Here is a 24,792-nt window from a genome sequence, read left to right on the forward strand (position 1 = left end):
ATTGGAGGCCTGAGGGGAGGCCATTTCTGTGGGCTCAGCTGGTGGGGTTGAGCAGGCCCCTTGCCCATCTGTCTTCAAGCCTTCCTGCTTTAATAACCTACATCCGGGACCCCCGTTAATGTCAACATTTCACATGTCAAACCAGACAAGCAAAACATTCTCAAACGTTAGAGAATCAGGAACGTTCCTCCCTGGGTGCAAACTCTGAGGGGGAGGCATTTTCTGACATTCCCGCCCCATAGCCCCCAGAACCCATGTGAGAAAGATTGTCTCCCCCACACTCTCTCCCATGGGAGAGGAGATTCAGAGACACAATGCAGAGAATAATCCATCCCCATTGTTTCCAAGGGAGAGGCTGGGTGGTAGATACCTCTCTGTGTTATTAAACATGGGCGCACACTCACATAAAACAAGATTTCATGTCTCCCTCCCTTCCCAGGAATAGCTCTCTGCCTGGCAAGAGCTCTGCCTTCAGCACTGTTAGAAATGGGGAAGAGGTTGCACAGCTATGCTCTTCCAGAGTTATAAAATTACCCAGTGTGTAAAGATCCCTGGATCTTCTGCTGGAGCAACGGCACATCTTCCAGGAAACATCTGACTTCCCGCAAAAGATCTCCAGGAACATTTGCCCATCTGTTTGGTTTATACAAGTGTGCCCACCCAGTCAGCACATCTGGAAACAACTCTGTAAAACCCTGGACTCACGTGTTTGCTTTCCCTGGAACAGGTTTTCTAATTCCAAAACCTGACATGATTGCCCGGGTGGAATGGAGCAAAGAACTCTGGGTGCCCGATCTCCAATGCTGTAAGGAAAGAGAGATCCTGAGAAACATCTGCACAGGTGAGGAATGAGTAACACAGATTGGAGAAACCATCTATCATTGATGTAAACAGCTGGGATTCCCACAAAGGCCCGGCATGCTCATCCAGTGCTACCTCACCTCGCCCAGATGAAGAGGGCCCTAACAAATTCACGGCCATGAAAAACATGTCACGGACCGTAAAATCTGGTCTCCCCCCTGTGAAATCTGGTCTTTTGTGTGCTTTTACCCTGTACTACATAGATTCCATGGAGGGAGACCAGTGTTTCTCAAATTGGGTGTCCTGATCCAAAAGGGAGTTTCAGGAGGGTCACAAGGTTATTTTAGGGGGTCACAGTATTGCCACCCTTACTTCTGTGCTGACTTCAGAGTTGGGCAGGATACCATACTATGCTACCCTTACTTCTGCGCTGCTGCTGGCAGCGGCTCTGCCTTCAGAGCTGGGCTCCCAGCCAGCAGCTACCCTCTCTCCAGCTGCTCAGCTCTGAAGGCAGCACCGCCACCAGCAGCAGCACAGAAGTAGGAGTAGTAGTACTGCAACCCCCCCTACACTAACCTTGTGACCCCCACCCCCCACAACTCCGTTTTGGGCAGGGTGACCAGAAGCAAGTGTGAAAAATCGGGACAGGGGGTGGGGGGTAATAGGTGCCTATGTAAGAAAAAGCTCCAAAAATCAGGACTGTCCTTATAAAATTGGGACATCTGGTCATCCTATTTTTGGGTCAGGACCCCTACAATTACAATACCATGAAATTTCATATTTAAATAGCTGAAATCATGAAATTTACCATTTTTAAAACCCTCTGACCATGAAATTGACCAAAATGAACAGTGAATTTGGTAGGGCCCTACAGATGAAGATTGGTGACATATCTTCCTGGTAGATATCATTCATGGCTTCCCACCCATCATGACTGAAACCTGGCAGTACATCCCTTCCCCCCTGAGTGTTGTCATGGAATGTGGAAGCATAAGTGGTCCCCTCCTCTCTCTGTCTTCTGGGAAAGGTGGGGATGGGGTGGAATTCAGCTCCTGGTTTTTCAATTTCCCCAGCAGATATTTCGGTTTGTTCCCCCCTTTCCTGTTCCCCTTTCTGAGGTTCTCTGTCCTCCGGCACAGAGACTGACTCCTGTCTGGATTCTTTCTGTCCCAGCAGGTGATGGGATGATGAGTGGGGATGAAGAGGAGAATCCACAGCAGGAAGGTCCCAAGCAAGTGGAACCTCACGGGATGGTATCGGGAATATCCAAAGCGAACATTTCCCAGAGTCCTGATCTGGAAGAAACCCATGAGAGTCGGTGCAGGTCAGAAAGGCAGCAGGAAAACTACCAAGGGAAGATACAGGGTAAATCCACTCACCAAGGGGAAGGCTCAGAGGATCTCAGTGAAACGGTGATCCAGCTGAGAATCGGCACTAAAAAGAAACAGCATGAATGTATTGAGTGCGGGAAAAAGTTCAATCACAAATCAAACCTTACTAGACATCTGAAACTGCACACAGGAGAGAAACCATTTATGTGCAGTGACTGTGGGAAAACCTTCACTCGGAGGTCACACCTCATTTCGCACCAGACAACGCACTCGGGTCAGAAACCTTATCCCTGCTGTGAGTGTGGGGACAGATTCACACGGTGCTCAAACCTTATTTCACATCAGAGAATCCACATGGGAGAGAGACCCTATAAATGCCCCGACTGTGGGAAAAGCTTCAGTTCAAAATCAAACCGCACTGTTCATCAGAGAATCCACACCGGAGTAAAACCTTATAAGTGTGCTGACTGTGGGGAAAGTTTCATTCAGAGCTCACACCTGGTTGTTCATCAGAGAACACACACGGGAGAGAGACCCTATACATGCCCTGACTGTGGGAAAAGCTACAAGGCGAAGGTTGCTCTAATTTCCCATCAAAAAGTCCACAGAAGATGGGAGCTCTCACTGTGGGGCAATGGGTCTGTGCCCACCTGCAATAAACTATAATTTGCTTCATTTGAGGGTGGATCTGGGTGGGGCAGCAGGTGGCTGGATGGTTTGGGTTCCAGTGGATGGTGGTTTAGGCCAGAATGGGCTGGAGCGCTAGGGAGCACTACTGGGGAGATGGGTCATATCAGGGTCTGGGAGGAGCAGGTGATGGAATTAATGGGGAGACATTTCTGTGGGTTCCACGCACACTTTCCAATTTAGAGAAGAGGTAAACTAAAGCTCCCTTGCAGTTTGTCTTGGAGACACGTCGGCAGCTCCTAAGACCTCTTGGGCAGGGGCAGAGGCACATTATTCAGGGAAGCAGTGAGAGGCCCGGTGGGTTTGTACTTACCAGGCGGTAAGAGATGCTGATCAGAAGTTGCAGAATTTTAGTATCATGTTAGGTGTACTGTACATCTCTGCAGTCACAGGCAGTTGGCTGGAGATTGGGGGGATTTGAGGTGGAGATTCCCTGGAGAGGTGGGGGTCTTTGTGGGGATTGCGCAGTTCCAGTGAGAGTAGTATGGTGTAATAGTGAGAGCAGGGGGAATTGCGACTCAGGACTCCTGGGTTCAGATCCCAGCTCTGAGAAGGGAGTGAGGTCTAGATTAGAGTGGGGGGGTGGAAGTGGGAGGCTGGAATGCTAGGTTCTATAACCAGCTGAGTTCCTCCCCTCCTCTCTGTGTATCTGTTCCTCCCATTCCCACCATGGGGATAATAGTAGTCTCCCACCTCCCAGGGAACCATGCAACCTCACTAATTACTGTGTATTAAGAAGGATGCAGGTACCAGAGCAGGGAAAGGTCCTTAATTGGCTGAGGAAAGAAAGGACCGACAGTCAATTTGATGGCATTTTTCTGGATGTAATGCGATAACTTTTGAACACCGTATCCAATTGGGTCAAACCCTTCTGAGTCTCCAATTGTCTGTAGATCAAAGAAATGGCTGATACGGCAAATCCCAAAGGAATGTGGCCTTCTTGGAAATTCAGAGCCACTTGGATTGATCTCTGGCTAGGTGCATAAGGTGGTCTATTCAGTTTATATCCATCGCTGGCCATCGTATTTGTGCCACCAAAGTTTCTGGTGCCCATGTGATTCTTGGCTGTTTAGTGGCATTCTTTCATAAACACACTTCGGAACTCATTGGTCTTCCTTTCTATAATATGTCCACACCAAGAAAGCCACTGAAACCAAACCCATACTGTTGGAGGTGGTTGCTGGGTTTGGCTTCAAATAGCCTCATTTCTGATCTTGTCCTGCCGCTGGATCAGGAGCAGTTTATGCAGATGATGAGAATATGATGTTCTTCAGTCTTCCCCAGCGCCCACTTCCATACAATAGAATTAATAGAACCATGCTTCTTTAGAGCCACATTTTCATAGCAAGCTTGATGTCACAATATTCCCAAAAAGGTTGCTGAAAGGCCCGAAACACGGCAACCACTGCAACCGTATATGTGCCATCTTTTGAGCATCCTGCAGCCCTGTCCATGATACTGGCCAAATATATGACAGTTGCCACTTGCTCAGTCTCCTGTCTGGACAGGTTAATACTGAGTTGGTTGCAATCTGGAGCTGGAGGCCACTGGATGGTAATAGCTGGGGATTAATAACCAGATCAATGTGCAATTGAGACTGAACCAGCAAGACAATGTCATTGATGTATTTGAGATCTCAAAGCAGAGTAGTATTCAGCTCAATTCCACCCACTTCTGCCTCCTCAATCTTATTCGTCAACCGATCAATTGTTGACACTGAACAACGATGGTGTCAGAACTCAGCCTTGTTGAACTTGCATGGATATAGGACACCATGCTCTGTATCTGCTATTGACTCCAACGCAGCTTTCCTTCCATGATAGAGCTTCTCTGTCAAGGATATCCAGGGATGCCGTGTCACCTCATCAGACCTACGGCCTTGTTCAGTGCACTGACTCAAAGGGCTGGTGGAAATCTGTACCATGGCTGTGCATGGCTTATTAAGTTCAGCTGTCTTCTCACAAAGCTGTCTCGAGGTAAAAATCCGGTCAATCGTGGAACAATGAGATCTCAAGCCACACTGTGAATATCGTGACCTTCGCAAAAGTGCTTCGTTAATTCAAGACATTAACACAGAAGTGAAGATTTTCCTCCAGACCGACAACAGCATGATGCGTCCATAATTGCTGAATTCCCACCTCCCAGGGAACCATGCAAGTCACTAATTACTGTGTGTTAAGAAGGATGCAGGTACCTAAGCAGGGAAAGGTCCTTATTTGGCTGAGGAAAGAGAGGACCGACAATCAATTTGATGGCATTTCTCCGTTTATCTGGATGTAACGCAATAACTTTTGAACACCACATCCAATTGGGCCGAACCCTACTGAGTCTCCAATTGTCTGTAGATCAAAGAACAGGTTGATCATTGCAAATCCCAAAGGAATGTGGCCTTCTTGGAAACTGAGGGACACTCAGATTGATCTCTGGCTAGATGCTTAAGGTGGTCTAGCTGTATATTCAGTTTGTATCCATTGCTGGCCTTCTTATTTGTGCCACCAAAGTTTGAGCCAGAATAACACCCTTCTTCCAGTCATGGGGGATGGTATTCATGCACTGGAGGGTTTGAAAGAGCTTATGCAGCCAAAGGACAACAATACTTTCATCTGCCTTCCGCAACTCAGGAGTGATGTTACAATCTCATTGATGGCAACTATTGATACCTTCCAGCTAGCAACACCCCCCATCTGAGCCTTGTAGTCCCAGCAGAGTTTTAAATGTTTAGGGAAAAATGGGAGCCTGGGAGCCCTTGGCATGGGGGTGGGAGGAATGGGGGAACCTGAAATAGAGGCGATGGGAGGGAGGCACACAGGGAACTTGCAGAGGGAATAGAATGATGCAAGGTTCCCAAACTGTGGGGTGGCCCCCCCTTAGGGAGCCGTGGAGGAACGTTCAGGAGGGCTTGGTGGGCCAAGCCAGCTCCCATGGGGGACGGGGAGGGAGCACCACCCAGCCACACCCCGCTCCCAGTTCTGCTCTGGCCCTACCCCCAGGTGCGACCCTGGCTCCTGGCCCTGCATCTGACCTCGGCCCCAGTCTCACTGCTGCTCCACATCTGGCTGGGGGCCCATCTGCGGCTCTGCTCCCAGCCACAGACCCATCCGCAGCTGCGTCCCCAGCCTTGGCCTCCTTGTTCCTGTCCATGTTCCCCTCTTCCCGCCCCTCCATGTTTCTGGATGGGGGCTGAGAGAGGTCTTGTTATTCTGGAGGTGCAGATTTTGTGGAGTCTATTTCTCATGGAAGTCTTTCCCTCTATTGGTTTCTCTTTTTCCAAATAAATTCATAATAAAATATTTGTTACACATCCTCATCTCCCCAGGCATGTTCATGTGCCCTGGTTCCCAAAGCGCAAGGGCAGAGTGCTAGTAAGTGTGTTAATGGTGCGTTAGGACATCACTCAAAGAGATGGCGCTGCTGGGGTGGCATCTACCTTCGCTTTGTATTGCCTGATTTTTAGAAGTTTCAGTTTAGCCATTCTCCACATCCTGGAAGGGCACCAGGCACCACACTGAGCAATCTTAACTCTGCACTAATTAAGTTTTGGGGCAATTAATTTATAAAAAATATTTTTTCAGCACCCCCACATACCAGAGTGCAGCTTTAGCACCTTAGCATTGATTATCCTGGCCACAGAATTCCCTGGCTGCATGTTAGTCATTTCACCGCCCCTGCATCATCTCTTTGTCTCCCGTCCCTTTGCCTGTCGAGCCTGGTTGTCCATCCCCAACTGTCCTCCCCATGGAGAAAAGAGCATCATTGTGGGTGCTGCAAGTGGAGGAGCTGTGGAGAGGATGCCGGAACGGTGCCGGGAGCAGCATGCAGTGTGTGGGGCCATTTTTTGATGGGGATGGAAGATGTGGGGGACAGTCGTAGACGTGCGGGTTTGGAGAAGACAGAGACGAAGTCCCCAGTACCCTCCATTGCACAACTGGGGTCTCCTCTTCACCCCACTCTTCCCTGCACTATACCAACCCCTTCCAAATTTCCCCTCACTCCTCTGACTCCCAACTGCAGAAATGTCCCAACCAATGGTCCTCTGAAAGCCCCTGCAATGTCTGCTGAGAAGGGGATTTCTTTTTATACTACCATCAGAGAACAATCCCAATATACTGGCTAGCTGCCCACTGGTAGCAAAAGCATAAGTGCCCTCAGAGGAGTTAAGTCTAACTTTTCTTCTACCCGTGAGATCATAGTTCGTGACCGCCTCAAGCGGTACCAGTTGCCTAGCTGCGGTTTTGTCCATGTGATCCAGTAATTTGGGTATGGATGCGTAATAAGTGTGTCTAGGAAGAAGCTCCATTTCTTAGCTCCATGAGTAACTTCAAAAGGGATGGCTTCAGTGATACTGTTCCAGTGGTGTGGGTATTGTATTTCCACACACACCCCATAGGTGCCAACTCCATGAGTGCTCCGGGACACCCATGGAAAAAAATGGTGAGTGCTTAGCACCCACCGGCAATTGCCCTATCAGCACTTCCCCCTCCCCCCAGCGCCTCCCACATGCTGCAGCCCCGCTGGTCAGTGCCTCCCCCACCCCGCTCCAGTGCCTCCCACCTGCTGTGGATCAGCTGTTCTGCAGTGTGCAAGAGGCACTGGGGAAGGCGGAGTGGGGATGGGCCATGCTCAGAGGAGGGAGCAGAACAGGGCGGGAAGAGCCAGGATGGAGGCACAGCGGGGGTGGGAAGAGGCAGGTTGGGGGCAGGGCCTTGGGGGAAGGGGTGGAGAGGGGGCAGAGCTGGGGGGAGCACCCCCCGGCACATTAGAAACTCAACCCACCTCCCAGGCCTCTACGAGATCCAGGGATTTAACTAGCTTATAGTAAAGGTCAAGCTGATGTTTTGGGGGGAAAACCTCCGAGCAAGCATTGCTAGATAAAGTGATGTAAAAGCTCTTGTGACTCTTTTCCCCCCACTCCTTCTTGCAGGTGTAATTGTTTTATTTTACGTCTAAATGTCATAGAATTGAGACTTCCACCCAACTGTTAAATCCATTGGGCCAGCCCAACCATTTCATAGATCCTAAGGTCAGAAGGGACCATTATGATTATTAGGGGGGAGGGATAGCTCAGTGGTTTGAGCATTGGCCTGCTAAACCCAGGGTTATGAGTTCAATCCTTGAGGGGGCCAGTTAGGGATCTGGGGCAAAAATTGGGGATTGGTCCTGCTTTGAGCAGGGGGTTGGACTAGGTGACCTCCTGAAGTCCCTTTCAACCCTGATATTCTCTGATCATCTAGTCTGACCTTCTGCACAATGCAGGCCACAAAATCTCACCCACCCACTCCTGCGAAAAACCTCACCTATGAAGTCCTCAAATCGTGGTTTAATGACTTCAAGGAGCAGAGAATCGTCCAGCAAGTGACCCGTGCCCCATGCTACAGAGGAAGGCGAAAAAACTCCAGGGCGTCTACCAATCTACCCTGGAGGAAAATTCCTTCCCGACCCCAAATATGGTGATCAGCTAAACCCTGAGCATATGGGCAAGATTCATCAGCCAGATGCTACAGAAAATTCTTTCCTGGGTAACTCAGATCCCATCCCATCACAGGCCATTAACAGCAACCCCTTTTTTTCTCCCCTTTCCTTTCTCAGCTAGAAGCATTTCAGCCCTCTAAATCCTGCCCTGTTTGGGTTTATCTTTTTGTAAGTCTTCAGAGTAAGAAGAACCAATGACTGTCTCATCCCTGTTATCTTTTAACTTGTATGCAGGCCTCTGTCTCTTGGTTAAGAACATAAGGATGGCCATACTGGGTCAGACCAACAGTCCATCTAGCCCAGTATCTTGTCTTCCGACAGTGGCCAATGCCAGGTGCTTCAGAGGGAATGAACAGACCAGGTGATCATCAAGTGATCCATCCCATCACCCATTCCCAGCTTCTGGCAAATAGAGGCTGGAGACACCATCCCTGCCCATCCTGACTAATAGCCATTGATGGACCTATCCTCCAAGAACTTATCTAGTTCCTTTTTGAACCCTGTTATAGTCTTGGCCTTCACAACATTCTCTGGCAAAGAGTTCCACAGGTTGACTGCACGTTGGGAAGAAATATTTCCTTTGTTTGTTTGGTTAAGGCTTCATCCACAATGAATATTTCATCAGTAAATGTTTATTCGTAAAACCTTTGTCAACAACTTCTTTGGTTTTAGATCCTTTTCTAAAAGAAGGAACAGTGATTTAATTTAAAACTCTCTCCATAAGCCATTTCCCACACCTTCAGAGAATTTGAGGTCTCATCAACATCAACAGGCCTGCTACAAATAGTTTGGTGAAAGTTTTGGCTGAAACTCTTTATAAACTCTTTATAAACTGGTAACACACTGATGTAGCAAAAGGTGGCGTGGATCATAAAATGCCACCACATCTTCGATTTTAAAGTTCTGTTAAATCACTCCATAATCCCCGCTTTGACTTGAATATTAGTAACAAAATGGTGATTCTTATGCTGTTTTGACTATCTTGCTTGTTTAAAAATTCTTCTCCCTGATCAGTCTGTAATTAGGGGTATGTGCCCTTCATCAAAAATAGATTCAGAGGCCTTACATACTATGTCTTCAGTCTTGTCTTTTAGGCCTAAGGCCCAATCATGTTTAGACAGAATGTCTTATCACCGTTAAGATGTGCTTAAAACCACCACTGTGTTTGGAGGTCTGATGTATATCCACCAAATCTGCCTGCCATTATGCATCCACATCTGAATCGATAGCCTTATTTCTTTTAAAACAGAGTTGTTCTGGTTTGTTTAAAGGGTAAGCATCCTGGTCTGAAAGCCATATTGTGACTTGCCTTCTAGTCAAAGCTTTAGTATGCTTTTTGGCTACTTGAAAAACAGGGTTCAAAGCTCCCACCCTTCTTGGGAAGTAATACATTTTCTTTAACAGAGCTGCCTGTGTAGCTGTGATGTCTTTTGCTAACATGAGTATGGAGGTGTCGTGTTCACAACAAAAAATTTAAACAGAAAACAAGTTTTATTAATCACTTGGTTAAACACAACTTTTTCCAGATGCCCCTGGAAAATGCCCATCATGAGCCATACTATTACAGATTCAGAGTAGCAGCCGTGTTAGTCTGTATCCACAAAAAGAACAGGAGTACTTGTGGCACCTTAGAGACTAACAAATTTATTTGAGCATAAGCTTTCTTGGGCTACTGCCCACTTCATCAGATGCATATAATGGAACATATAGTAAGAAGATATATAGACATACAGAGAACCTGAAAAGGTGGAGTAAGAAGCTAATTAATTAAGATAGGCTATTATCAGCAGGAGAAAAAAACTATTACAGATTCAGAGCTTCAGTTTGTTCTTACTCAGCATTTCTTCTTCAGCTCCATGTCTCATCTTGAGACACCTGATATGAGATAAATTCATCCGCACAGGACTACCAATGTGTAGGTTCTCAAAGGCCACTAGAAAAACATCATCCTGCTGTTGAGAGATTTTCAGAAAAGAAACAACTGGTAGGCAACCGTTTTAGATTTCAACAGCTGCGGTCTGTTCCTAGCCCCCAACATCCTCAGCCCCTCCATATTTTATACTTAATTTACCTGCAACGTGGCTCTGTCGTTCAAAGTACCAAATGAAATTAATAGGCAGCAGATTTAAAAGAAACACAAGGAAATATTTCTTCACAGAATGCACAGTCAACCTGTGAAACTTCTTGCCAGAGCATGTTGGGAAGGCCAAGACTGTAACAGGGTTCAAAAAGGAACTAGACAAGTTCCTGGAGGATAGGTCCATCAATGGCTATTGGCAGGGGTGGTGTCCCTAGCCTCTGTTTGCCAGAAGCTGGGAATGGGTGACAGGGGATGGATCACTTGATGATTGCCTATTCTGTTCATTCCCTCTGGGGCACCTGGCATTGGCCACTGTCGGAAGACAGGATACTGGGCTAGATGGACCTTTGGTCTGACCCAGTATGGCTATTATGTTCAAGGGAGACCCTCCCCCCAGCCTCAAAAGAGGTCTCCTCTTCCATGGGTTCAGACAATGGGCAAGCACCATGCTTGTCAGACAACACGATAGCTTGGTTCTCCCAGTTAGATTCCAGGGACTTCAGCAGCGACTTCACCAAATGGCTCTTCTCAGCCTCCCCTTCCTTGTCCTCAGAGCAGTCTCTGAGGTAGCACTTTCTCTGCAGCTGTCCAAGCACTGTGGGAGCTAAAACAAATTCCATAATTCTCACTGGGATGGTGAAGGAGTCCATGTTTCCTCTCTGTCTTTCCACAATTTCTGAAAATGTGCTCTTGGAACAAGATGGCCACTTTCATACTTGAAGGGCTTAACGGCTTCCGGGGTGCTGTTGCCAACCAAGAGCTCAGTGCTGGAGGCCAGATTTCTGGCTTAGATACTCTCTCTGGTTGACCTGGGACTTGGAGGTCCCACCGCCCACAAGGTGCCACCGATTGGCTCACACTCCTGGTTGGGCCTAAGCAGAGACCTAGATTGAGATTGATTGGCAGAGGCGAGGATGGGGAAGCTGCAGAGTGGGTCACAGGGGCTGACTTACCTCAGGAATAAAAATGAATGCACATGGCAATTATGGGGGACATCGAGGGCTGTGATTTATAGACCCATCTCAGCACTGACTGAGAGGAGGTGCTACCACCAGAAATCATGCCTGTGCCCCATAGCCCATAATTGGGAACCAGACCTATGTCATGCCCCTCTTAGTGTCCTTACCCGCTCCAGCCAATCTTCACTGATGGGTGTGAATAGAGGTTTGCATGAGGTGTGAAAATTTGTCAGGTGGGTGTGAAAAGTTTGGAAGGGGTGTGAAAAATTCATAGGGTGTGAAAAATTTTCACAGTGTGGGTCCTCCTAAATGACTTGTGGAGATCTGTCAGCTGCAGCTCTTCCCCAGGGCATCACATAGTTCCTTGCAGCCTAGCCTTCCACCTCTGTTTGGGAGATCCTTTTGCTGAGATCAGGCCTACCTGAATGCCGAGTATCTCCAAGGATTCCTGCTCTGGTGAGCTCCTCTTCTCAGAAGCTTCCCTTCTCCTTGGGAGTCCCTCCCTGACTAAATTCAGGGAACCTTTTTGTCAGGGCCAGGTGCTCGTGTACCACTTAACCATGACAAGTAGCTTTGGAAAAGAATTTTTATCATTAATGTTAATTTGGGTGACATTATTCTACGTAACTGAAAATTTAGGTTTCCTCAGAGATTGGTGGATAACGTTCTCCTCCAGAGAATGCCATCTCTTATATGGCAGCCTCTATCTCCTATTGTTCTCAATGGGAGTGCGGCTATGGGATCCTCTTAGCAAAGCCAGCTGTCGCCAAACCATCAGCACCTCCTCTTATTGCCAAGGGGCAGGAAGACAAGCTGCCCTTGGGGAAGATGGTGGCTCCTTATAGGCTGTTTGCAGTATTAACCACCCCAAATGCTTGACATTCACGAGTTATAACTCAAAATCAAGAAACTGCCTTTAAGATAGTGTAAATAGTGTGTGTGTGTATGTGTGTATGTACCTTGTGATTTACGAGCTTTCAGGATGAAGCTGCTGGCACCCAATCAGTGTGACAGCAGCCCTTATGCAAAATTTAAATGCACACAGAAACTTGTAAACTTCTCTGTAGGGTGGGCAAAGGAGATTTACTTCTCCTAACTCCAGACATTGGGGAGCTGCCTTTCTACCCCTTCCATCTCATAAGAACATAAAAACGGCCACACTGGGTCAGACCATCTAGCCCAGTATCCTGTCTTCCTACAGTGGCCAAGGCCAGGGGCCCCAGAGAGAATGAACAGAACAGGTGATCATAGAATCATAGAATCATAGAATATCAGGGTTGGAAGGGACCCCAGAAGGTCATCTAGTCCAACCCCCTGCTCAAAGCAGGACCAATTCCCAGTTAAATCATCCCAGCCAGGGCTTTGTCAAGCCTGACCTTAAAAACCTCTAAGGAAGGAGATTCTACCACCTCCCTAGGTAACTCATTCCAGTGTTTCACCACCCTCTTAGTGAAAAAGTTTTTCCTAATATCCAATCTAAACCTCCCCCACTGCAACTTGAGACCATTACTCCTCGTTCTGTCATCTGCTACCATTGAGAACAGTCTAGAGCCATCCTCTTTGGAACCCCCTTTCAGGTAGTTGAAAGCAGCTATCAAATCCCCCCTCATTCTTCTCTTCTGCAGGCTAAACAATCCCAGCTCCCTCAGCCTCTCCTCATAAGTCATGTGTTCTAGACCCCTAATCATTTTTGTTGCCCTTCGCTGGACTCTCTCCAATTTATCCACATCCTTCTTGAAGTGTAGGGCCCAAAACTGGACACAGTACTCCAGATGAGGCCTCACCAATGTCGAATAGAGGGGAACGATCACGTCCCTCGATCTGCTCGCTATGCCCCTACTTATACATCCCAAAATGCCATTGGCCTTCTTGGCAACAAGGGCACACTGCTGACTCATATCCAGCTTCTCGTCCACTGTCACCCCAGGTCCTTTTCCGCAGAACTGCTGCCTAGCCATTCGGTCCCTAGTCTGTAGCTGTGCATTGGGTTCTTCCGTCCTAAGTGCAGGACCCTGCACTTATCCTTATTGAACCTCATCAGATTCCTTTTGGCCCAATCTTCCAATTGGTCTAGGTCCTTCTGTATCCTATCCCTCCCCTCCAGCGTATCTACCACTCCTCCCAGTTTAGTATCATCTGCAAATTTGCTGAGAGTGCAATCCACACCATCCTCCAGATCATTTATGAAGATATTGAACAAAACCGGCCCCAGGACCGACCCTTGGGGCACTCCACTTGATACCGGCTGCCAACTAGACATGGAGCCATTGATCACTACCCGTTGAGCCCGACAATCTAGCCAGCTTTCTACCCACCTTATAGTGCATTCATCCAGCCCATACTTCCTTAACTTGCTGACAAGAATACTATGGGAGACCGTGTCAAAAGCTTTGCTAAAGTCAAGAAACAATACATCCACTGCTTTCCCTTCATCCACAGAACCAGTAATCTCATCATAAAAGGCGATTAGATTAGTCAGGCATGACCTTCCCTTGGTGAATCCATGCTGGCTGTTCCTGATCACTTTCCTCTCATGCAAGTGCTTCAGGATTGATTCTTTGAGGACCTGCTCCATGATTTTTCCAGGGACTGAGGTGAGGCTGACTGGCCTGTAGTTCCCAGGATCTTCCTTCTTCCCTTTTTTAAAGATTGGCACTACATTAGCCTTTTTCCAGTCATCCGGGACTTCCCCGGTTCGCCACGAGTTTTCAAAGATAAGTGATCCATCCCCTGTCGCCCATTCCCAGCTTCTGGCAAACATCTCCCTCTGCTATCATTGTGTCATTCCTCCCTTTCCTGTATGGCACCCTACCCCACCCCATCTTCTCCTCCACTCACATTCTCCTCCTTCACTTCCCCAGTCTCCTGTCCACATATTATCCCCTCTAATTCCTTCACATACTCTTTCTCCTTACCTTTTTTCTCTCCCACCTCTACTCCCGCACCCAGTTTCCTTCCGCTCCCCACATCCCTAGCCATAGATCGGCCCTCGTCTTCACTAATGAACAGCCTGGGTTCAGACTCATTGACTGAACAACAGGAGTCGGCCAAACTATTTATTGGGGGGCAGCTTCCTGGGGAATGGCAGGTATTTTCTGAGAGAGCAGCGTGGACTCAGGCCCACAGAAAGTAATTGGGGGATGGCGATTGCTTTGGCTGAGGGAGAATTTGCAAGGCAGATGCTGGCGATCATGGGACGACGTGAAAATTTTAAAGAAACACAAATATCATGAGTTTTGCAATAAAATCCCCAGGGCTGGGAACTCCCCAGCTGCTTTTCCCCTCCCAAGCTCTGGCACCTCCCCCAGCGCTCACCCTGATGACCCAGCACAAAGCCACCTTGCCTAGAGGTGGGTGTGCAAGGTGGGTTCCTCCCACCAACACTTTCCAGGGAGTGGATGGTTGGGGCCCCCACCCACACTTGCTAGGAGCACAATGATGGGCCGGGGCACAGGGAGGAGGTTTAAGTACCTGCTGCCACCAGAGGGCTGTGGCTATTGCTAAGGGAGGGCAACCTTGTGAGTTCTCTGTCTGTGTTTGTTCCGCAGGGGGGAGGTGGGGTCTCTGGGATTCCTGGGTCAGATGCTGCTGTTGCTGCCGCTGCCTCCGTCTCCATTGTGATCTGGGAGCCTGATGTGCAGCTGCTGCTCCCCCAGTGGGCTCTGTGCTGGGAGATGGGAACTTTCTGCGGTGGCTGGAACTAGCCCGTGGGGCAGCCCCGGGCTCTGCCGACACCAGCCCCTGAGCCGGAGCCTGCAGGTGAGGGGAGAGACCCGGGGAAAGGGCTGGAACCGGGCAGGAAAGTGACTCTGCACCAACGGCCCCTCCTCGCCCCAGCTCTGCTCCCGGGGGGACGGGGGTCTGCGAGTCCCGGAGCTGCTGCCCCCTCCCCGGGCTCTGCCCCCCGAGCGCCTGCAGGAGCCGAGCCAGCGCCGGGAGAGCGAACGGGCCGGGCCGGGCCAGGGACCGAGTCTCCCAGCCCGAGGGGGCAGGAGGGAGACAGGGGCAGAGACTGGCAGGGGCAGCAGGAGCAATCAGCGGGGAAGGAGGTTCCCGGCTCCCAGCCCTGCCCAGCCCCATTCCCTGCAGCACCCCGGGCAGATTGACTTTCCTGGGACAAGGGGAGGCGCAGGGAGAGGAAAAGCCAGTTCCTGCCTCTGCCTGGTCCCCGCGGTGCTGGGGGGATGCGCTGCCCTGGGGACAGTGTCAGGGGGAGCCCCAGTGCGGCTCCTTTGGTTCTGCACTTGGCTGAGAGGCTCAGTACCTGGGGGGGAGGGGGGCACCAATGTCTGGGTGGGTTTGGTCCTGGTGGGAGGGGCTGGGTCTGCACTGAAATAAAGTGCCCCAGGGTTTTCCCAACCTCACAGAGTTTAGAACTAGTTTCAGAGTAACAGCCGTGTTAGTCTGTATTCGCAAAAAGAAAAGGAGTACTTGTGGCACCTTAGAGACTAACCAATTTATTAGAGCATAAGCTTTCGTGAGCTACAGCTCACTTCATCAGATGCATATCGTGGAAACTGCAGCAGGCTTTATATATACACAGAGAATATGAACCAATACCTCCTCCCACCCCACTGTCCTGCTGGTAGTCTCTCTGCGGGGGAGGGGGGGTAATCTGGGTGTGAAATGGACCAAAGTCTTCTGAAACCTCCTCCATCACCTTTCTCACCCTGACAGGCTGCAGAATAAGGACCACGTTTCACTCCAGGCTGACCCGTCCTCCCAGGGGACAGGGAAGGGAAATGGCTGTGGTGGAGCCAGCTCAGGTAGGGGATTTTGAGGGAGCTGCTGGTGGGTTTGTGTGTGTGTGAGAATTCCTGCACCCTGTGCCTGGGGGTGAGGCTGTTCTCATGCCCTGCCCATGGCTGAGCTGGGGGCGTACTGCTGCGGGTGCTGGTCCTGAGTGGAGGATGCTGTTTCAGGTGCCAGAGGCTTTCGAGGAGGTGACCGTCTGTGCCACAGAGGAGCAGTGGGCTCTGCTGGACCCTGCTCAGAGAGCCCCCTTCGGGGATGCTGTGCCAAAGCATTGCAGGACAGTGCTCACAATGGGTAAGGATTCCTCGCCACTTGGTTAGGAGAACTGGTGGGGGTCTCTGAAGGGCCCTGGATGCTCTACTGGAGCTGTAGATATCAGAGGGATCAGACATTTCCAGAGCCCACGTTTGCCAGAAGCTGGGAATGGGTGAGAGGGGATGGATCACTTGATGATCACCTGTTCTGTTCACTCCCTCTGGGGCACCTGGCATTGGCCACTGTTGGAAGACAGGATACTGGGCTAGGTGGACCTTTGCTCTGACCCAGTATGGCCATTCTTATGTTCTTAATAGAGACCATTCCCTGCTCACTCACTTCCATGGGATAAGTAAGGGGTAGAGAGGAAAATCCCGATGCCATCCATCTCCCTGAGCCAAGGCAGGATTGTTCCCTGTGGTGCATTTTCTAGTGCTTTGGCCAGTCCTTGATTCAAATATTCTGAGTGATGGGGCTCCCACCCCTACCCTAGGGAGACCATTCCCGCTCCCACACCGGTGCACTGCCAGATTTCTCCAGGTAACTGTGCACACTCCCTTTCTATTCCCATACAAAACCCTGGAAGTAAGTTTGAGAGGACAGACCAATAATTTAGGGTCAAATAAGTCACAGGGATGCTGTAATTCTCCCAGAGCCAAGTGTTACAAGCCCAGGAAATTCAGAATTAGTGTGACACTCAAAAGAATTATAAATGCTTTAAGCTCTGGAAACACACAGTTAGGGCACCCAGATGGCTTTAACTCCACCCTGCAGTGAGACCACACAATAACCATACCTCTTTTAATCAGTAGAGTGCAAAGGGCTTCACAAAGGAGGGCAGTATCTTTATCCCCACTGTACCGGTGGGGAAACCGAGGCACAGAGCCATGATGTGACTTGGCCACAATCACCCAGCAGCAGAGCTCTATCTTGAGAGTGACAGGATCGTGCTCTACCCAGTAGGTCACACTTAAAGCATTTTAAGGTTCATTGTCCGAGATCAGATTCAATTGATTTTTAAAGACACATTTGATTTTGCTCCTCCTTCCCCCCATGGCATCATCATAGGGATGAGTTAAGGTGGTTTGTGTACATAAGAATGGCCACACTGGATCAGACCAAAGGTCCATCTAGCCCAGTATCCTGTCTTCTGACAATGGATATTGCAAGGTGCCCCAGAGGGAATGAACAGAACAGGTAATCATGAAGTGATCCATCCCCTGTTGTCCATTCCCAGCTTCTGGCAAACAGAGGCTAGGGACACTGTCCCTGCCCATCCTGGCTAACAACCATTGATGGACCTATCCTCCATGAACTTATCTAGTTCTTTTTTTAACCCTATTAGTGTCTTGGCCTTCACAACATCCCCTGGCAAGGAGTTCCACAGGTTGACTGTGCATTGTGTGAAGAAATACTTCCTTTTGTTTGTTTTAAACCTGCTGCTTATTAATTTCATTTGGTGATCCCTAGTTCTTGTTTTATGAGAAGGAGTAAATAACACTTCCTTATTTACTTTCTCCACACCAGTCATAATTTTATAGGCCTCTATCATATCCCCCCTTAGTCATCACTTTTCCAAACTCAAAAGTCCCAGTCTTATTAATCTCTCATCAGATGGAAGCTGTTCCAAACCCCTACTCATTTTTGTTGCCCTTTTCTGAATCTTTTCCAATTCCAATATATCTTTTTTGAGATTGGACAATCACGTCTGCACGCAGTATTCAAGATATGGGAGTGCCAAGGATTTATATAGAGGCAACATGATATTTTCTGTCTTATTATCTATCCCTTTCTTAATGATTCCCAACATTCTGTTAGATATTTCATACCTTAACATATTTGGATTTTTGTTGTTTTTTTAGGTTATTTAACTCTGAATTTCCTGGTCTTATAATACTTGATTTGAGATAATTACAGTCTCCATGTAATGTATAATTACCCTACATTACTGATGTGTAATCTCAATTTCTATCCCAGTTCTTAACATAGAAATTCCCAAGCAAAACATGTATTTGTTTATTTAAATTAAAAATGGCATGCATGAACAGTAAGCAAGAAGCCCAAAGAGAATGTTACCATGGGCTATTTCTCATTGCTTGAATAAACATGGGATCAACAGCAAATCTTTTATTTTTATTTTAACATTTAGACTAGACATAGCTGCCAAGTTTGTACAACTCCATGTGTGACATTTTATGCAAATTAGACCATCATTTGCATAATTTGTATGTGGCCATAAGCTCCGTCTTAAGAACATAAGAACAGCCATACTGGGTCAGACCAAAGGTCCATCTAGTCCAGTATCCTGTCTTCCTACAGTGGCCAACACCAGGTGCCCCAGAGGGAATGAACAGAATGGGTAATCATCAAGTGATCCATCCCCTGTTGCCCAAGGCTTGAGGACAATACATCTTGTCCCAAATCATGAAGGGACAGGACATGAAGTTGCATGAAACTTGGCAGGTGGGCAGGCGTACTGACGGTGTCTGGGGAGTAGGTCGGGGCTGTCTGTGTGTGGAGGGGGAAGCCAGGGTAGGTGGGCTTGTGGGGTGTCTAGTGGTGGGTGGAGATGGAGCAGCTCAGTGCCGGGGGGGTAGAGATTTGGGGACAGCTGGCTTTGTGGGTGTGTCTGGGTCAGCTGGGTGATGGCTAGTGTAGGTAGATTTTCATACAAATCAAGGGGGGAAGATAGGAGCAGCTTGGGAGCTTCAGGGGTAGATAGAGGCAGCTGGCAGGGATGGCCGATGGCTGGGTATGGGAGTAGTTGGCTGGGAATGTTCATGTGGAGCTGGCTGCTTGCTGGGTAGGGGAGCCTGAGACCTGCTGACTCTGCTGCCACTGCTTACTGCTCCCCACTGCTGGATATGGGCAGGGAAACAGTAATGGAAGCCACATGGCTGCCCACTCAGCAGGTTCCCCGGGAGCCTCTGGCAGCCATGAGGCAAAATTGCAGCCCATTCCTGCAACCCTGCTGAATATGACGCCCCAGCTGGGCATCGGGAGTGCAGACAAGCCTGGCAAGATGCATGGGTGCCACACAAGACAAGCGACATTTGGCAGCGCCAGCCAGATTCAGCCGTAGGCTGTGGCTGCTTTACACCACTTCGGAGCAGCACAAAGCAAGCAGAGCATACCGTCCAGTTGGGTTGACAGCTGCTTTGCATCCCTGTTTCCCACAGTACACATGCTCCCCAAATCCCCCAGTCCCCTGAAAACACCCCTAACTTCCCCGTGCCTCTCTGCAACTCCCTGCACACACTCCCTCCCTCCTACACCTCACATTCCCCAGGGCATGAGTGCATGCACATCCATGTACACACGTGTGTTCAAACAAACACACATGTGTGAGTGCATGCACATACACACACACAAAGTTTTCCCCTCCTACCTGAAATGGGGGTCTACCATCACCCCCACATCTATTTATCCTTAGACCCTGCCACTAATTTTGGCCTCCAGGCCCCATCTGTTCTCCCACATCTCTTCTGTCCCCACCCCCACCCGCCGTGCCAACTCTGCCCCTCCTACAGCTCCTGGGGCTCTTCAACCCCTGTCCCAACCCGGGGGGGGAGGGTCGGCACCTATGGTCCCCTCCACCATCCCTGCTTCCAGGCCAGGTGTTGCAGGGAGAGAGGAGAGAAGCAGAGGAGTTGTCATGTTCATGGTGGGGGACAAGGGTGCAGAGCCAAACTGAGCTACTGTGAGAATAGTGCTGGTTCCTGATGGGAGGGAGGAAAGCTCTGCCTGTCTCCTGCAGCAGCCCTGATTGGCTGCCCATCCCCAGGATGTGGGGCAGTAGCGAAGTCAGCCAATCAGAGAGGTTTCTCTCCCCAATGCAGTACTAAAAATATGTCTGACCCATTTGGAACCAGTGCACTTTAAACCCTGGTTGAATTGGTGTGGTGCAATGTGCAGCTTTTGAAAATAAAGATTTAGGACTACGGGTCACTGTTTGCTGTTATTTGTCATGACAGAAAGTTTTATCCTTCCACAGAGGCTGGCAAGTAAAATCTTTTCTTTCAGAGAAATTCACACAAAATTATCCTTTTTCAAAATAGCTGCCCTCTCTCATTGTTCTCAAGGGGGAATTCAGCCAAGCTGCCCTTTATGGGTATGTCTACACTGCAATCAAAGACCTGCAGCATGGCTGCTGCTGGCCCAGGTCAGCTGACTCAGGCTGGGGCTGTGGGGCTATAAAATTGCAGTGTAGAGATTCAGGCTTGGGCTGGAGCCCAAGTGCTGAGACTCGGTGTCAGGTTTTTTATTGTAGTGTAGACATACCGTAGGTTGTCAGGAGTCAGAGAGTAGTAATGAATGGAGACTGTGGCCATCTTTGCTAAGGGCAGCCTGCAGACAGCGGTTCTCAAACTGTGGATCAGGACAACAAAGTGGGTTGCAACCCTGTTTTAATGGGGTTGCCAGGGTTGCTGTTAGACTTGCTGTGGTCTGGGGCTGAAACTGAAGCCCGAGCCCCACCACCTGGGGCCAAAGCCGAAGCTCGAGGGCTTCAGCCCTGGGCAGTGGGGCTCAGGTTACAGGCCCCCACATCGAGGGCTGAAGCCTGTGGGCTTCAGTTTTAGCCCCCTGCCTGGGGAGGTGGGGCTCTGGCTTTGGCCCCCCCTTCCTGGGGTCATGTAGCATTTTTTGTTGTCAGAAGGGGGTCACGGTGCAATGAAGTTTGAGAACTGCTGGATTAGTCTCACTGAGAACAAAAGAAGATGGCAGCCATTTTGAAATAGAGCAGGGCTTCACGGAACTTTCTGAAGATTATTCTATTGGAGGAGAAATTTTCATTTATGAACAATGACGGCAATAAATGACCATGAATCTTAAAAACAAACACACACACACACAAAAGCCCTTCAAATTTAACTTATATAGAAGATGCCAGTGAGTTTTAACTATAAGGGAAGTTTAAAGAGTCTGCATTATTACGTTACTAAGATCACTTGAAATGAAAAAAGTGAGACACCAAGTGGTAAAATTTCTTAAAGGACCCATTATTTAATTATTTTTAACTTGTAAACTAATTAATGGATTTACTAGCAAATTCTCAAAAAAAAGATTCCATGTTCAAAATGTAAGTGCTGCAATTTTGAGGAGGATACACTGTGTTCTCCAGACATAACATTGAGGCGGAATCCTGCTTTAAGTGCAAAATTAGCCTTAATGTCAATCTTAACTATGGGTCCACAACTAGCATCTCCATATTTTACTTGCTGGAGAGGGCCATTATAAAGTTTAGTGCCTGGTCATCTATGAGTCATTATTCTTTTCCTTACCCTCCATTTGTTAATGGATCTGCCTTGTCCAATGCTCCTTTTTGACCTGGTAGCTTTGTAAAATCTCACATTAGTCTCCTTAGCCTCTTTGGGTACATTAGTTCATTCTTCTTTTCTGCTACCTTCCTCTTTTCCCTGCAGCTGTAACTGACTCTGGGTATCCTTGTTCAGCTTCTTCCATCTTTCCTGAACAGGTTAATTTTAGACTTAGACCTTTGAGTGACATGGTCCAATTTTTATTTTCCTGAGGAATTTCCATTGTCCTTTTCCCAAGGAATTAGAGTCAGAGACTTTACTATCAAAATAATAGAAATAGGCTGAGGTTAAGAAAGAAAGAAAGAAAGAAAGAAAGAAAGAAAGAAAGAAAGAAAGAAAGAAAGAAAGAAAGAAAGAAAGAAAGAAAGAAAGAAAGAAAGAAAGAAAGAAAGATTACTTCAAAAATGGACACAGATTTTCATGGATATTCAGACAACAAGGGACCACTATGATCATCTAGTCCAACCTCCTGCATAATACAGGCCAGATAATTTCATCCACTTAAGTCCATAACTACTGATTGGGCTGGAGCAAATCATTTTTAAAGAGACATCCAATCTGGATCTAAAGAAATGGAGAATCTGCCTCATCCCTTGGCCAGTTGTTCCAATGGTTAATCGTCCTCACTGTTAAAAAAAGATTGTATCTTATTTCTAATCCAAATTTCTCTAGTGCAGCTTCCAGCCCTTGGATCTTATTCTGCCTTTGTTTGCTAGATTGAAAACCCCTCTGTTATCAGAAATCTCCTCCTTCAGATGGTGCTTCTAGGCCATGACCAAGTCACCTCTTAACCTTCTCTTGGATAAAATAAACAATTTGAGTTTCTTAATTCTCTCAGTATGAGAGGTTTTCCAGACCTTGAATCATTCTCACATGTCTTTTCTGAAACCTTTCTAATTTTTTTCATCACCCTGCTTGAAGGGTGGATGCCAGAACTGAACACAATGTCCAGTAATGGTCGCATCAACTCTGTATAAATTTCCCATCCTCCTTGATATCCCTCTTTTATACATCCAAGGATCATGTTAACCCTTTTAGCCATAGCATTGCACCGGGAGATCACATTCAGCTGATTATCTGCCATGACCCCTAAGTCCTTTTCAAAGTCACTGCTTCCCATGATACAGTCCCCCATCCTGCCAGTGTAACCTACGTACTTTGTTCCTTAACAGAGGTTGCTTTTGTTAAAAAATGTGACTATTTTCATTTAGGCCATGGGTGTTACTAGTGTGGGTCACTGCCTGTTCTATTCATTATTACCCTCCCCCAGCCTCCCCTCTCCCTTGTTGTTTGTTACACTCACTCCTTGATCCCTGTCTAGATAGCAAACTTTTCAGGGCAAGGACTGCGTTCACTGGCCCTGAACCTCTTTACTATTCTCTCACAGTCACCTGGCCCCTCTCTGCTTTTAAGGAGCAGATCCATGGAGATGGAGCTGTTTTCTATGTAACTTAGGAACCCCTTTGATGATGGGTATCTGGCTGTGTGAGTTCCCAGAAGAGACATGAAGAGTTAAATCCTCACTCTTAGCAGAGGGTCCTGTGGCTTTGAATAGCCAGGTGGGTGGGCAGAGGATTTTATTTTTTTAAGAAGAGGTTAGGTTTGAAAAAAAATCACAGCACATTCTCTGTATCAAACACTCTGCAAATCTGTGCTTCACGCTGTTGTCACCTGTTTCTTTCCCCCAAGCAGGATCTCCGATTTACCAACCTGAGTTGCTTGCTCAGCTAGAACGAGGGGAAGAAGCCTGGGTCCCAGATATCCAGAGCTCCGAGGAAAGCTCAGAGGAAGAACCCGTTAGACCCATTCTCAAACAATGGCTGAGGAAAGGAAAATGGTGGGATTATGACAAAGGCCCCGTGAACTCCTCCACTTCTTCCTCATCTCACTCAGGTCAGGCTTGTGCCCATCAGGTGCCGTATTCTTATGGCAGACGTCACTCATGGCTTCCCACCCCTCCTGACTGAGACTTGGCTGTAGTTTCCTCCCCCTGGGTATTCAGATGGGATGTGAAGGCAGAATTGGTCCCCTCCTCTCTTTCCTCTGGTGAAAGAGTTGGGGGTGGGGAAAATTGCCTCCTAATTTTTCAATCTTTCCAGCAGTTATTTTGTTTCTTCCCCCATTTCTGAGGTTCCCTTTCCTCCCCTCCCCTCAGCACAGGGAATGACTCCTGTCTGGATTCTCTCTCTGTCCCAGCAGGTGATGGGATGGTGAGTGAGAAGGAGGAGGAGGATCCTCAATGGGAAGGTGGTGAGATGTCATCGGGAAGATCAGAAGGGGATGTCTCTCTAGCCTGTGAGAGTCAAGGCAGACCAGAGAGGCCACAAGGAAACTACCCAGAGAAGAAATGGGTTCAATCCACTCACAGTGGGGAAGGTCACAAAAACCACAACATTAAGAGCCATCAAGGAATACAGATGGCACAGAGAAAACATGTATGTATCGAGTGTGAGAAAAGCTTCTGTAGTAGCTCATCCCTCCTTCGACACCGGAGAACCCACACAGGAGAGAGACCCTATAGATGTCCTGATTGCGGGAAAGGCTTCATCTCCAACTCAAGCCTCATTAGCCATAAGAGAATGCACACGGGGGAGAGACCCTATAAATGCCCTGACTGTGAGAAAGCCTTCATTGCAAACAAGTCCCTCAATAAGCATCGCAAAATCCATAGCGGGGAGAGAGCCTACCAATGCCCTGACAGCGTGGAAACCTTCATCAGGAGTGAATCCCTTCAAAAGCATCAAAAGAAACACCTGTCAGTGAAACCCCATCAAAGCCCTGAGTGTGGGAAAAGCTACACTGTTCATTCAACCCTTGTCGTCCATCAGAGAACCCACATGGGACATGAAGCTCATGTATGCCGCAACTGCGGAAGAAGCTTCAGAAACAGCAGGACCCTCATTAGACATCAAAGAATCCATACGGGAGAGAAACCCTATAAATGCTTTGAGTGTGGGAAATGCTTCCGGGCCAGCTCAACTCTCACTATCCATCGGAGACTCCACACAGGAGAGAAACCTTATAAATGCCCCGAGTGTGGGAAAAGCTTCAGATCCAGCACAGGCCTCACAAAACACCGGAGAACACATGTGAGAAAGAAATTGTCCACGGGCCCTCAGTCAGGTTGGCCAAAATGA

The 24,792-nt window shown here is 48.3% G+C and overlaps 1 protein-coding gene across 1 annotated transcript in view; it reads left to right on the forward strand.

Moving 5' to 3' along the window:
* LOC144929260 (uncharacterized) overlaps positions 1-24,792 on the forward strand; it is a 31,382-nt gene extending 6,590 nt beyond the window's left edge. The window contains exons 7-10 of the mRNA XM_078848366.1: positions 728-841; positions 1,978-2,774; positions 24,082-24,357; positions 24,439-24,792. Of these exons, the coding sequence (XP_078704492.1) occupies positions 728-841; positions 1,978-2,774; positions 24,082-24,357; positions 24,439-24,792 (1,541 nt within the window). The remainder of the gene's footprint in view (positions 1-727; positions 842-1,977; positions 2,775-24,081; positions 24,358-24,438) is intronic.

Source organism: Lepidochelys kempii, chromosome 14 (assembly GCF_965140285.1).
Source record: "Lepidochelys kempii isolate rLepKem1 chromosome 14, rLepKem1.hap1, whole genome shotgun sequence".
NCBI lineage: Eukaryota > Metazoa > Chordata > Testudines > Cheloniidae > Lepidochelys > Lepidochelys kempii.